The sequence below is a fragment of the Mustela lutreola genome, chromosome 4 (assembly GCF_030435805.1).
Source record: "Mustela lutreola isolate mMusLut2 chromosome 4, mMusLut2.pri, whole genome shotgun sequence".
In the NCBI taxonomy this organism is placed as follows: Eukaryota; Metazoa; Chordata; class Mammalia; order Carnivora; family Mustelidae; genus Mustela; species Mustela lutreola.
In genome coordinates this window covers 116891029-116905477 of record NC_081293.1, presented here as the reverse complement: position 1 = coordinate 116905477, position 14449 = coordinate 116891029, and the positions used below count along the sequence as shown (strand labels likewise).

The 14449-nt window shown below is 42.8% G+C and overlaps 1 protein-coding gene across 8 annotated transcripts in view; it reads left to right on the top strand.

Annotated features, from left to right (window-relative positions):
* Positions 1 to 13279, top strand: part of GSAP (gamma-secretase activating protein) — a 77826-nt gene extending 64547 nt beyond the window's left edge. For 2 of the 8 annotated variants that reach the window (XM_059170922.1, XM_059170919.1), the window contains 8 exons: positions 1789 to 1884; positions 3162 to 3232; positions 3670 to 3764; positions 8804 to 8923; positions 9765 to 9826; positions 11331 to 11432; positions 11593 to 11692; positions 12085 to 13277. In XM_059170922.1, the coding sequence (XP_059026905.1) occupies positions 1789 to 1884; positions 3162 to 3232; positions 3670 to 3764; positions 8804 to 8923; positions 9765 to 9826; positions 11331 to 11432; positions 11593 to 11692; positions 12085 to 12176 (738 nt within the window). In that variant the 3' untranslated portion in view covers positions 12177 to 13277. Of the gene's footprint in view, positions 1 to 1788; positions 1885 to 3161; positions 3233 to 3669; positions 3765 to 7840; positions 7999 to 8803; positions 8930 to 9764; positions 9827 to 11330; positions 11433 to 11592; positions 11693 to 12084 lie in introns of those variants that run through there. The other 6 variants (XM_059170921.1, XM_059170923.1, XR_009352806.1 and 3 more) reach the window with 6 other exon arrangements.
* The last annotated feature ends 1170 nt before the right edge of the window (positions 13280 to 14449 follow it).

The window sequence follows — 14449 nt, the reverse complement described above, 5'->3', positions numbered from 1 at the left end:
TGACAGTTGACCAGGTGACTCACTTGACAAAAAGGAGTAGAACTAAACTACCAGATAGCTAAGTGTGTTATTGATCTACAATAATTGAAAAAATATGGTGCTTGTACAAAATAGACAGGAGACTCTAGTTTAAATTTGAATCTTTAGTGTAGGATAAAATTAGGCATTTAAAAATCACTGGAAAGAAATACTTTTTAGTCTATCAATGGCTGCCTATCTGGAAAAGATAATTAGAGTCCTCCTATCCCAAATAGCACCACCTTATACCATAAACCAGCAGAAATACCAGATAGATTAAGGAATCTAATATAAAAAATTAATGTGTGTGTGTGTGTGTGCTTGCCTATCCAATTGTCAAAGTTTAAAAATTGCATTCGCAAAGTTCAGCATATGGGGAATTGGGCAGCCTTATACAATGCAGTTGGAAACCAGTATACCCATTAGCATATCCACTGCAAAGTGTCTCAAACCTTCAGTACATGACCCAACAAGTTCCATTTCTAGGAATTTGGCTTAAGAAAATAATTGGGGGTATGGCAAACAAATCATGTATAAGGGATTTTTTTAGTGGTATTCACAATAGTATAAGAAGTATCCCATATGTTTAAGAGGAGAATAAATAGTTCAATTCTAGTTGTTTCATAAAATTGAATACCGTGCAGCCATTACAACCAGCGTGGTAAAGAATATTTGACAACATAAACTATTACATGAAATAAAGGGCAAATTAAAAAGCTTTGGCATGAGTGTGCCCACTGGAGAAAAGGAAAATAAAAAATCCAAAATGTTAACACAGATGATAGGATTATGGGTGATTTAAATTTTCATTTTTATGGTTGTCATGGAAAAATGGAAAAGCACAAAAAAGCATGCAATAATTTTTAAAAAAAATTTTAAAATTTTAAGCCTAGTTAATTAACAAATGCCCCAGAGTGCCATGGGCTAAGTTTTGCTCAGGGTCTCATATATGTATGTATACATATAGCAGATATGTAAATCTGCTAACATAGTAGATATGTGCAGGTATGGTGTTAATTGTACAATTCTCGTGGTGTTTATTGGTGCAAAGATCTCTAATGAGGAAGACCTCCAGCTGAGAAGAACATTTAGGCAAAAGAGAGGGAAAAAAAGGAGGAGGAGACATAAGAGCAAAAGGCCGGGAGTGTTGGATGCTCCACTGCACTGATTGATGAGCTCCAAGAAAGATGAAAATAGAGTAGATATACAAGTCCGTTTAGAGGTGATAGAATCAATAATTTCATTACTTTTGCATGTCAGGGGTCTGTGCTGAAAGTCTAGAGGGAGGTACCCGATGCATTTCGTTTTTACTCCTGCCCCTGTCCTTCCAAATGCCCCAAAGCATGCCACTCCCCCCTACACCTCCCCAACACCCTGCAGCCCCCCACCCCCACCCTGGATCAATACAGTCACTCCATGATTGCAGTTGTTCCTGTAAGTTCTCCAGGTCTGGGACCAGTAGACTTCAACCCTTTGGTAGATCCCGGAGCCCTTGACATCTAAGTTAGTGGCTTCCCTCAGCTTCTTCGGAGAATTCTCATCACAGCGGGGAATCTGACTCTTGGCTCCTCGCTAGGCTCTGGTGACTTGTCATGTCCCTGATTTATGCCCATTAAAGTAACACTGTGGGTTGTGCATTTCCGCCAGTGGGATCTTCTGGTTCAGGATTTTTCGTGTTGGTAAAGAGTGTTAATGATTGGATCTAGTTTCAACCAGTAGCAGGTGTGAGTGGGTAGGTTGTGACTTATCTAATCCATGTCCTGTTTTCAGATGGTGTCTGAGCTAAAAGACCATCTTTTGAGACACCTACAGGGTATAGAAAAGAAGAAAATTGAACAGATGGTTCTGGACTACATTTCAAAACTGGTTGGTTTTGCTTTTTCTCTTTCCTGCCGCCCCCAGTCTCCCAGTATGTAGCTCCCAGTTTGTGGTTCAGGGCATTTTTCAGATTAGACTTTTGCAGATTTTCTGTCGTCACACTGGTATATTTGGTATGCTGTAGATTGAGAAAAGGGAAAAAAGAACAACAACAACAAAACCAAGGAGGACTTGGTTATAAAAGTGGTTTATTATACTCACTTCAAACAGGAATCGAGGAGCTCACTTTATGAATGTGGCTTTGCTCTTCCCTATGCTGGAATTAACTTGCTTCTTTGTCCTTTGATAGCCAAACTATTTAACATGTCTACCTATCATCTTTCTGTTGACCTTAAATTTCACCTTCCATAATATTAAGGATTTATGTTCAAGCAACATTCTTCTGTGTACCTAATCACACAGAAGTTTTAACAGTCTGTGTTAACAACCGCTGGAACCAGTAGGACCAGAAGCATAAGAGATGTAGCCTTAGAAAACTCAGTACCCCTCACTTTCTGACTCAACAGTCATGGACTGCAGCCAAACCTGCCTGCTCCTTCCCAGCAGCAAACAGCCGTGTCTCGCAGTCCCCTTAGCAGGATGACCGGTGGGGCTTTTTGAAATGAATGGAGGAAGTTGCTGCAGACCCGACTGCATTGCTTCCAAGTCATCTTACCGGACTTCAGCCGAAGAGACACTGAGAATCTGTGTTACTGAGAGTATACTGTTTTTATCTGTGCCCATTTGGAGATCCTTTCTGATTGGTGCCCTGTCCTTAGCCTCCACAGGCATGGCATGGGGTTCAGGGCAGGCAACAGCCCCCTTGGAGACTGCTCTGTTGCTGACAGACTAGTCAAAGGTCTGACCTCGACTTGAGGTCTGTCATCCTCCACAGTCGTTGCTCAGAGCCTCTGTCCTGCTCTGTGTCTCCTTTCTTCTCACTGTCAGCTGTTGGCCTTTGTCATGTAACAGGCCTAGAGTAAATCCAGTTGTGCTTGACCTTCACGGAGGGCAGAGGGCCTGTTACCCAGGGCTGGGAAAGCTCAGCAGGGTCATGGCCTGCGTAGACAGAAGGGGCTCTGTTAGAATCTGGTGCACATTTTCACTCTTTCCATTTTGGATTCCAGTGCCTCAGCACTGACTGCAGAAAGGCTGGTTCTGTGTCCTGGCCCAGGCTAAATGCCAGCTGCCCTGAACATGCCTGTCAGGCCTGCGGAGGGCTCCCTGTGGGGACCCCAAGGGAGAGGGTATGGGGGAAGGGTAAGAGACTTGTCTTTATCTTCCAGCTGGATCTCATTTGCCAAATCCTGGAAACCAGCTGGAGGAAACACCATCTTCACCCCCAGCTTCTCCACTGGTATGTATTTTCCCCTCTCTCTGATCAAGGTGTGTAAAGCCAACTCTAATTGCTGCCTGTTTTGGCAAAGCTTTTTTGGAACCTAACAATTGAAAGCACTTGCCAGCAGCCCTGACCCTGTCTGTCTTGGTTCTGCACTCAGCATTTAAAGGAATGGCCCTGTGGCTTCACCCACCCTCTTTCCCAGGGATATGGTTGATGAGGACCTAGGGGTGTGAGAGCTCAGGACCTCCAGGAAGGGGAATTGGAGTTAAAGCAACTGATTGTTTATGTGCCTGCTGTCTGGTTAGATTCTAGGCATGAGGCTTTCAACAGGGCCTAGTCGTTCAGAGTTAGCAGGAAGTCTGTCTCTCTGTGGTACTCAGAGCCACTGCCCAGACCAGTGGAAATTTAGGGATGAAGCCCTCGGCTCATGGCAGCTCTTTTGTTTTACCCAGCAGCAGGCGGGCCAGTGCTGCTGAATTTACAGTCTTTCACCTCATGACCAGGATTCTGGAAGCTACTAGGACTTTGTTTTTACCTCTGCCTCCTGGTAAGTCTTGGCTCTTTTGTCCTTTGTTGTAATACATTTGTTCTTTCTTCTTCCGTGGTCACCAGACTTTGGCACCTTACGCATTTAAGGATGAGACCTTCTGTGTCTGAGAACTTGTGTGTCTGGGGTCACTGTGAGAAGAAGGGCCTGATGTTGGTCTTTGCAGACCAGATCTCCCCCACAGTAAATTCTACTCATCACTGACTTGAGGGAACCAGAGCTGGTCCCCATGTACTCGCTAGGATACTTTGAATGAGCAGAGCTGATGAAAGATCTTTCTCTGATGTCTGCAGGCTTAGTTTATCTGATTGAGAAAGTTAACACTCAGAAGGAAGTGGGTCTGGCTGGGTGTCAGTAAATGCTTGGAACAGAGAAAGACAACTATCATATGATCTCCCTGATATGAGGAAGTGGTGATGCAACATGGGGGCTTAAGTGGGTAGGAGAAGAATCAATGAAACAAGATGGGATTGGGAGGGAGACAAACCATAAGTGACTCTTAATCTCACAAAACAAACTGAGGGTTGCTGGGGGGAGGGGGTTTGGGAGAAGGGGGGTGGGGTTATGGACATTGGGGAGGGTATGTGCTTTGGTGAGTGCTGTGAAGTGTGTAAATCTGGCGATTCACAGACCTGTACCCCTGGGGATAAAAATATATGTTTATATAAAATAAAAAATTTTAAAAAAAAGAAAATGCTTGGAAGCTAAAGATCGCCCTTGAGATTTTGAAATAGGACCAAGTCAGGCCTCAAAACACCCTTGGCATGTGTGTATGTGGTCATTTGTTCACTCAATAAACAACCATTTCTTGATTTTTTTTATTACATTCCATGTGCCATGCTAGAAATTAGAGCAGTTACAAAAATTAACAGAAGTCTAATTGGGAACATGTATTCATTATAAGAAAGAAATAAGCTCCTATCTGCTATGTGTTCATTACATATATGTTCTGGTGAGTGTTAAGCTTTATGATAGCTGTGTCTATATAATGTTTATCAGCCAGTTTAATTTATTTATTCATATGCAGCTATCACATCATATATCAGTGATTCATTCCTTTACTCATTGGTTTTAAGTCAATAGGTAGATGGTTCCCATTTTGTAGCAATAATACTTTACATAAATAAACACATTCAATTTTCCTAACAGTCCTAAATGATAGGAGCTTAAATTGAACCACATTAAATTGTCAATATCCAACCAGTTTTTGAACAACAACAAAAAAGGCACTTTCATATGGGTTCCACTTAATATTATTCCCATTTTATAGATGGTGGAACTGAGGCACAGAAAGTTACATAACTTGCCTAAAAGTCACATGGTGATTAAGTAACAGAACCAGTATTCAAATCCAGGAAGTCTGGCTCTAAAATCTGTGCTTTTAACGACTGTTCTGTGCTGCCTCTTGAATTTTATATTCCATTTGAAATAGTTGATGCCGAAACATTGACTGTTTCTGGGCCCAGAAATCCCATAGCTCATCTCTACTTGTCTGCATTTGTGATACATCTGACTCCGTTTGGAGCCCTGCATGCTTTCTCTGTCCATATACCTTATCTTATAAGATACACTGGTAGTGGAGTTTCAAGGAGTTTCTTTGGATTTTATCAGATTCTGACAGTGACCATTCACGAGGAGAATTGATGACTTTTAATTATCCCAACAGAATAGGAAATTCAAGTTGACACTAGGAAGAGTGAAGGAGTTCATGAAAACTATATTAAGACTTTCTGGCTTCAACCATTAATTATTTGTCATTAACACAAAAGAGTTGGTAGAGGATTAGACTGACACTTTCAGATTTGTTCACCATGGATGCTCAAGCCAAATTTGTAAATAAATGAAATGACTTACTGGGGGCAATTTTATACCCGGGAGACCATAAAACTTTACTTTCTAGGGAGCATCACACTCCTTCCCAGGGATGTGTAAGGAGGGAAAACGTGGAAAAATGTTATCCATAGTGATTGAGAATTATTATGAATAAACTTAATGGTTTGTTTCCATGAGTCAAGTATCTCTCTCCTTTTCTCTTAAATGTTGGTTTCCCTCATGTGACATGGAAAGGGACCCTGGGTCACGTGGGTGTGCACATGTGTGGGTAAATACAGGGTCTTCTTTTGTGTACTTGTGTATGTGTGCTTGCTTTCCAAGCCTGCTGGGCTAGTGAAAACTGAGTTCCAAGTGTTGGAAGCTTATAACCCAATTGGTTAAAGAATAAAGGGATGGAGGACCGTGACAGGGAGTCATGGTTGGGAGCTGGAGCATTTGTAGTTTAAATGGGACCTGTGTTTCCCTCACTGGCTATTGGAGGCCAGCGGCTCTGGAGGATGAGGACTAGATTTGGCTGGAAAAGGCCTGTTTTGGAACTGATGCCTACTTTTAGCCAATTTGCTCTGTTGCCCAGAGCTGACACGCAGAGGAAGCCAAGAGTGGACTGTTGGATGTGGGGCTGTGCCCCAGGGACCGAGGAGCAAGGGTCATCAGGGATCTTCAGGACATGGATGCAGGCTGAAGGAGGAATTTCGAGTCCAGGAAACCTATAGGAACCTTCAATAAACTTCTTCAGGATGAATTTCATAACTTTTTTTAATCTTGGGAAGAAAGTCCAAATCCATTTGAAAAATCTCATGTTGTTGATGAGTGAGTAAAATCCATTTTTTGTTTTTTCGATTCAGGGAAGCCAGCAGAGTCATTTTGTCAGCCCCTTAACATCTGCTTGTGGGCAGAGTCTGCACTTTATCTGACCCTTGATGTGACCAGGACTTAGGACTCCGTCCCTCACTGATCATGATTCATGTGCTCGGGGAGAGAACACTCCATGACTGCTCTGAAATTCAAGTTCCTGCTCTTTGGGCATCACTTCTTTGTCATGTCAGCTCCTAAGATTAGGCTGTGATCCTTTGTTTTCCCTACCCACGCCCATCTGTTTCTGAGTGTGGACGTGTTGCCACGCGCTTCTGAGCCCTTCCTTCCTCCTTCGCCGTCCGTGCCCTTGTTACCTATGGTGCAGGTTCACACACTCACCTCCCAGCACGTAATCTCATGTACCTCCCGTAGCAAACTGTTGGGTACTGGTACTGGTCCCCAGTCCATTCCTTGTCTGTTGCCATTTTAATATTCTGAGAGTAAAACTCAACTCCTTTTTCCATCCTGCTTAGAAACCTTCAGTGTCCCTCCCCAAAGTCTACTAAATAAATTCCTTGCTGTCGTTCGGCATTCAATCCCTGTCATGTACGCTCAGAGCACTCTATGCTTTTGCGTTCATAGAACTGGCCATTAAAAAAAAAAAAATTTATTTATTTTGAGAGACAGAGGGAGAGAGGGTGTGCATGTGCACATGAGCTGGGGGAGGAGTTGAGAGAGAGAGAGAGAGAGAATCTCAAACGGACTTCCCCGTGAGCCTGGAACCTGAGATGGGGCTCGATCCCATGAACCTGAGATCATGACCTGAGCCAAAACCAGGAGTCAGATGCTTAGCTGACTGAGCCACCCAGCCACGCCAAATGGGTCACATTTTTAATACTGTGTATTTGTGATTATTTGATTGTCTTTCCATCAAACTGGAAGGTGGATAGGAGCAGCTTTGGGGTCTGTTTTTTTCATTATTATACACCCAGCTCCTTGTTGAGTATCTGGAAGGGATTTGTTAAATAATTTCCAACCTTACCTCCTACCATTCCTCTCATACACTTGATTCCATCTCAGCTGGGTCTTCCAGTACTTTCTGAACATGCCCCATACTTTCTGAACTGCCCCATACTTTCGCAGCTTTCAGCCTCTGTTCATCTTGCCGCATCAATCCAGCTATCAGTTCTTGGGGCAGGAAATTGTCATGGTTAAGAGTGTTGCCTAAAGTCCCATGACCTGCACTCAAATATAGCTCTGCAACTTACTAATGATACGATCCTGGGCAACTTTCTTAGCTCCTGTGAATCCTGGTTTCCCCCTTGATAAAATGGGAATCGAGTGGTTCCCACCTCTTGGTGTTGAATAAGGATCGAGTTGGCCGGTGCATAGATGGAAGTCCTCAGGATGAGTTCGTTACTGGTCATTGTTGTTCTCTCACACACCAGGCTCTTCATAGACCTTGTGCTAGTTCTCCAGGCAGCCATGTGGGAAATGTGTACCAGTGGCTCCATTCCAGGGATGAAGAAATGGAGTCTCACAAAGGCTACTTACCTGTAGTTAGTAAGCAACACAGGAGGACTCTGGTCCAGGTCTGCTCATGCAGGTGACTCTTCCTACTGTCTCCTCTTTGTATATTCTCTGGCCTCATCTCCATGCCCAGGAATTGCATTTACCCTTCTAAGCTTCCCTCATGTGTGCTCTGTTTTCCAAGGTGGCTTTTCTGATTCTCTCCTGGACTGGTATCTTTTTCTCCCATGGATGTCATTTTTATTGCTTATTATTAATACTGTGTTCAGAACGCTCCATTTCTGAGCATTTGAGTAGCCCTCCCCATGAGACTTGGGTTTGGGGGCATTGCCTTCTTCTCTCTTGAATTCCTATAGATTTGCTCTCTGACCATACTATTAAATTTTTTTTTTTTTTAAATTAAGTTCAAGCAGAACTCAAAAGCCCTTCTTCAGGGCATACACAGGGGTCGGGCATACAGACTGTCCCCCACTGGTTCAAAATTTCTGTGTTGACAAGGTGGTCCCCATGTGTCAGCATTTTAACCTGGGCACCTGGAGTTTTGAAGCTCTTCTGTTAATTGTTCTCTTTTGCCATCTTACTGCAGAATTGCAAGCCTATTAAGCTGTAAAATGGTTTTTCCTCATCCAGGCCTTGGACTCTTTTTGTCCTTTTGCCTAGGAAGGGACACACATGCTTGCTGGGAACTCATATCTACTCAGCACAATCCTTAGTCATGATAACACGAAGCAGGGGACTTGGACCTCTCTTCAAGTAGCATGTGTTAGACTCTAGGTGCCAAGGCACTGGGCTAAGGGCTTTCTTAACGTCATTGAGTTCTCTCCCTCTAGAAGGCTGGAGACACTGGCTGACCCTGTTTACCCTCCCAATCTCTCGTGTAGGTTTCCACACTCTGCATACAATGCTCGGCGTCCACTGCCTCCCCTTGCATAACCTGCTGCATTACTTCGATAATGGGGTGTTGCTTCTCACTGAAACAGCTGTCACGAGGCTCATGAAAGGTAAGAGGCTCCGAGTTCACCACAGAGCCCACCCCGCTCTGAGCCCCATTAGGGCTGGCTCCGTGGTGTGCCACCCATTGGTCACACAGGGCCCTGCTGCGTGCAGGGCCATCTGTGCTCGGTTTCATGCTCGGCATTAAATCTTGAAATCCTTAATATTGAAACAAGGGGATCCTCATTTGCCTTTTGCAGTGGACTCTGCAAATGAGGCAGCTTGTCCTGCTGAGTACAGTTCATTTCCTGTAACCAGACTTTGGGCTAATTTAAAGCGCCTTAGGCCTTCAAGAGGCCCCAAAGGGCTTCTCAAGCCCCACATGGCTATTACATTCCTTCTCCGTACACGAGGGCACTTGAGGATAGGAGACTCCGAAGCCTTCTCAAGAAAATGTCATGAAATGGCTTACTTTCAGCTGATTAACTCTGTCATCTCAGACTTAGACTGAGGTGCAAGGGAAATGGAGAGAGGCAGTGGGCATGCGAACCTGAACCTAAAGGTCTCTAGTGTAATCCCTTGCTGAAATTCTTCATTGTGGTGTTTTGGAGATGAGTTGTGCTAATAAATGTTCCAGTATTTGCTGTTTCCCGAGGTGTCTTCTGTTTTTAGCTAGTAAAATTGTTTTGTGAGCAGCAGCTTGTTACAGAACATGCTCCATGCCATGTAGCAACTGCTTCATTAAGAGACAGCCCTTGTACTGAGAGATTTCAAGATATTGTTAGAATTGGCTTGAGAATCCAGGGTGGGGATATGTGTGTTATCAGATCGAACCACTGAAGTATTATTAGCTTGCTCAGATGATTAAAATGGAGATTTGTTTTATTTGCCAATCTAACTTTTTTGTAGATCTGGACAATTCAGAGAAAAATGAAAAACTAAAATTCAGCATCATTGTGCGGCTTCCCCCGGTAATCCTGAATTATGTTTTATTCTCTCCATAACCCTTGGTATGAGCCTCCTTCAGTTTCTTCCTGCAAAGGGAGCATTCATTTGTTTTGGGCTAAAGTCAATTGAACTGCTTCACTCTTCAGTCCTTTCCAAGAACTCCCATCCTTCTCCACCCCTGCCGCACCGACAAAGTGCTTGTTCCTCTGGCTTTGTACTGCCTGGCACAGCCTGCCTGAAACATTTAGCCATTTTCTCCTCTTAGGAAACCACACTAATATTTATATCTGTGAATCTGAGGGGAGGGAGAGAGGAAGCATGTGCTTTTGGCATTTAAACTGATAAGAAATTTAAATACAGGTGAGGTCAGAAGGTTCTGGAACTGCATTTCCTCTCACTGCCGTTTCTACCACAGCAGGAAAACATTCCCAGGTTGAAGGAAGAATGAGAAACATGAGAGAAAGGGTTAGCCAGGCACTCCTTGTTTTTTACGGGGGATATTAGCTCTCAGAGTCAGAAATACTATGAAAATATGAAATTCCACAGCAAGGTCTTCAGAGCCTCAGACTCGGCAAACTTCGTGACCCTGCGAGCCCAGGGCCAGCTCTCTGCTCTGTTTACATACCTTGAACACTTGTATCTCTGGCACAATCCTCCCACGAAGGGATGTCCGCTGCCTTCTGGACTTCATCTTTTTCCTTTGTAACACCTTCTCCTCCTCACGGCTTACTGAAGCAAAGGCAAGGATAGAAAACAAAGCATATTTTCCATGGCTAGGTCTCTCTGGGGAAAGTCTCTGAACATTTAGTTTGATCTCTACATTGGATTTTTTCTTTCGTTCCTTTTTTTGCCTCGAACTTTCAGGGAATTAAAATTTTCTGGGCAAACATTGGCGAGAACATGCCCCTTCCTGTAAAGACCTCACTTAGAGTTTGCAGGTACCCTATTTTGAAGAGTGGCAGATGAACTCCATTTCAAAAGAATTTGGCAACATCAGTGAATAAATGACTCTCTTCGGGGTTGAATTTAAGGGAGTATTTATTCAAAATTCAGAGGCACACCTCATAGGAGAGGGCTTTCTTCAAGGGTCATTAACCATAAAGGGCCTCTCCTGTAGACTAACCAGCTACTTGGAAGTAATCCTTCTTAAATTATAGGTAGCTATAAGGTACGTGTACTTGTATATTTTTGCATTTTTATTGTTGTTATTGACTTAATTTCTTTAGAGAAGTTTTAAGTTCACAGGAAAATTACGTGCAAGGTCCAGAGAGTCCCCGTCCAGCCCACTGCCTCCATACATGCAGAGCGTCCCCTATGACCAGCATCCCCCACCACCACGGTCCCTGTGTTCCCACTGATGAACTTGCACTGACGCATCACCATCACCCTAAGTCCATAGTTAACAGTGTTGTTCATTCTGTGCATCTGGACAGACATATAATACAATGGGTCCATCATTATGGTATCACACAGAGTAGTTTCAATGCCCTAAAAATCCCATGCTCCATATTTTTCGATTTGCCTAAGCTTATTGGTCAGAAGATCTGTCGCCTTTGGGATCATCCTATGAGTTCTAACATCATTTCCCGGAACCACGTGAGGGTACTGCTGCTGAACTATAAGAAACAGGTGAGTGTGCGAGCGAGCATGGCCCCACTAAGTGTAGTTGGATCCTATCAGCCCGTTTCAGTGTGTCTGCAGAGACAGAAACTGTAGTTCTTTGCCCTCTTTTTAAAGTTCGTGCTTGTTTTGGGGAATCAGCTAATAGCAGACGTGGTTTTCCTTGTAGCCCCGGAGTTCTATGATTGACAAATCGCCAGGCAGTGTGGAGTTCCTGCCCCTGAACTACTTCATTGAAATACTCGCAGATATAGAATCTTCCAATCCAGGTAACATCACTCACCTGCCCTCGGGCTTTCCTGCTTTTTCTCTTGACACGGCTGTCCCAGTTCACTTGTGTGGACCCCTTTCTTTCTGGACTACCCCTTGCTTCTAAGTAGTCCTGCTGCAGCTGGTTTTAATTAGTAGCATACAATTTCATTCCCAGAGTAAATTACCAAAAGAATTTGGTTTTAAAAGGGTTTAAGAGGTTTCAAAACCCATTCGGTTGGTGCGAATGACCTTTCTTGGGGCCTGAGGTAGAATGAATTTTAAGAACACATTTTCAGAGTAATGTGTTTTACTAAAATATAAAATAATTACGATTTCAATGAGCCACAGGCACAATGTGATTCTAGAAATTCCATGGCTACGTAGTAACTCTTTTCCCTTACTTTTCCAGCTCTGTTAGCTTTTGAAGGACATGACAATGTGGACGCAAAGTTTGTGGAGGAAGCAGCTCTAAAACACACCACGATGCTCTTAGGCTTATAAAAAAGAACATGCCATTGTATCTGCTTCCGATGTTTCAGTCTTGCTCATTAGCTTGACTTCCGTCAAAAGAGTCCTTTACCAATACTTACAATTGGTAACCCAAATCAGAATACATTGTTAAGCCATCTGAATTTCAGTCTGGTACTCATTCAGGCAGAACTAAACTACTAAAAGCAGATAAGCCATCAAGTGGACAGGGGTGACAGAATGGTCTGAGAAGCATGACATGTCGTAAGGGCTGACTTACTGGCTTATCTTCCTAGTGGCTTATCTTCCTAATGACTTCATAGGCCCAAAGCGACTTTGTACTCACTTTTGCACTCTGAAATAAAATATGCTTTAAAATATGTAGGGGACAGTGCTTAGAAGAACAAAAACTAGATGTGTCACTGAAGATAACACATGAGAAACAGAAAAATTCGTTACGGAAGGACTGTATTTGGAAAGAGGATACTTTTCAAAGAACTGAACAGGGAACTGGGGATTTGGACTGGGTCAAATCTGGCTATGTCCAGTAATGGGTAATTTGTCCCATACAGCAGTGTGTACATAACGGCCTGAAGAGTAGGATTTGTCTTTGTGATGGAACTGTGCTGTAATATGTTAAAGTTTTTTTTGTATTTATAAAAATTTGATTTAGTAATATCTTGACATTAAAAAAAATAATAAAAAACACTGAAGGTTTTGGCCTGACTCTCATTTTTTGAACATAGTCCTTTTTATGCCAGCCAGGAATCATGAGCCCACAAGCATGTTCTGTCTCTGAGGCCCCCAAGGACACCTAACTAGTTCTCCCCCTTTTCTTTTTTCTTCCCCGTCTCTTTTATAGTGCTTCATTCTGACCCATAATGGTGGTCACTTGCCTGACTCAGCCCGTGCCCTTTGCTTTTCTCTCTTCACAGTTTCTCACAGGGAACTTGGCGGAATTGTTATGATTCTGAATATCACTAGGTAGTACAGTCATTCAACCTCTCTTCCAAAAAGCATACTTGTGTCCCCAAAACTGCCCTCTCCTACAGAATTTCCCTTTTTGGTCAAATATGTAGTTGTCATAGAGGCTCAAAATATCAGAGCCCTGTCAGCATGTTAGACTCTCTTCTCTTGAGAAGATAATGATCTTTTTTTTTTCACCTATTTTTTTTTCTTCTATTTTTCACCCCCTACCCTTTCATACTTGTGTTGTTATGCTGTCTTTCTGAAGTCCCTGTCGTCCAACTTATATTGAAACTGGTCCTGTCGCTCTTCTGCTCACAGCCATTTGCTACAGGATAAGACCCAAACTCCTCCACATGCAGGACTTCCTAAATCCCAGCCTGACACGGTTCCCCCAACATGAACATGCTGTTCCAGCCAGGGCAGTTCGCTGGGCCTTGAACAGCTTTTGTCTTCTTACTTCCGAGCCTGGCTCAGGCTATTTCCCCCATCTGGAAGTCCCTCCCCACTTACTGAAATCTTATATATGTTTAAGGGCAGATAAACTGGTCCATCAGTCTGTGACTCCCCACCATGCCGGCACACGGTGGCCCCTTCTGTGTGCACCAGTATCACAGACTGTAATACTTAAACATTCATCCCTTTCTGTTAAAAAATTGTATTTCCACTCTTACATCATTCCTATAGGTCTGTTTTTTGGATCTCTGCAACCCGGGAACTGTGTTAAAGTATGCAGTGTTTCTTTGTGTTAATCACACTGTTATTTATCATGGGCACTTTGCTTTTTAATAACTTTATAAAACAACCAACTTAGATTCAGGACTGACTTGGAGGCTGAGGATGAGATTAAATTTCCCTCCATTCTGGCAGGATGGGGGCTTGAAACAGATTTTGTTTCATTTAGAAAAAAAAAAAAAAAAGAAGAAGGAATGTGGTATTTCTCACTTCCAGAATTGTGACACAAAATCCATACCTGACCCCAATATGAAATATGGCTTAAACATATTAATGAGGTAAAATCCGTTTTCAAATCCACTTGGGTATTTTCATACATGAGAAAATATAAAAACAGAATTAGGAAAACATACTTAGGTAAAATGCAATAAAATCAGAGTAACAAAGTAAGTGGAACTGGCCTCATTTTCCAACTGCTATATGCAAAGCTGTAAATGCTTTCATTGAAATTTTATAAAATCTGGAGTCAGAACTTAATCACAGGTTTATTTGTATATGATATTGTAAAAAAAATCTAGATTTATAAGAAAGATAAATTAGAGTATAACTATTTTTGCGGCAAAAGGACTCTTTACTTGTAAAAAGAATGACCATAATATTACTTT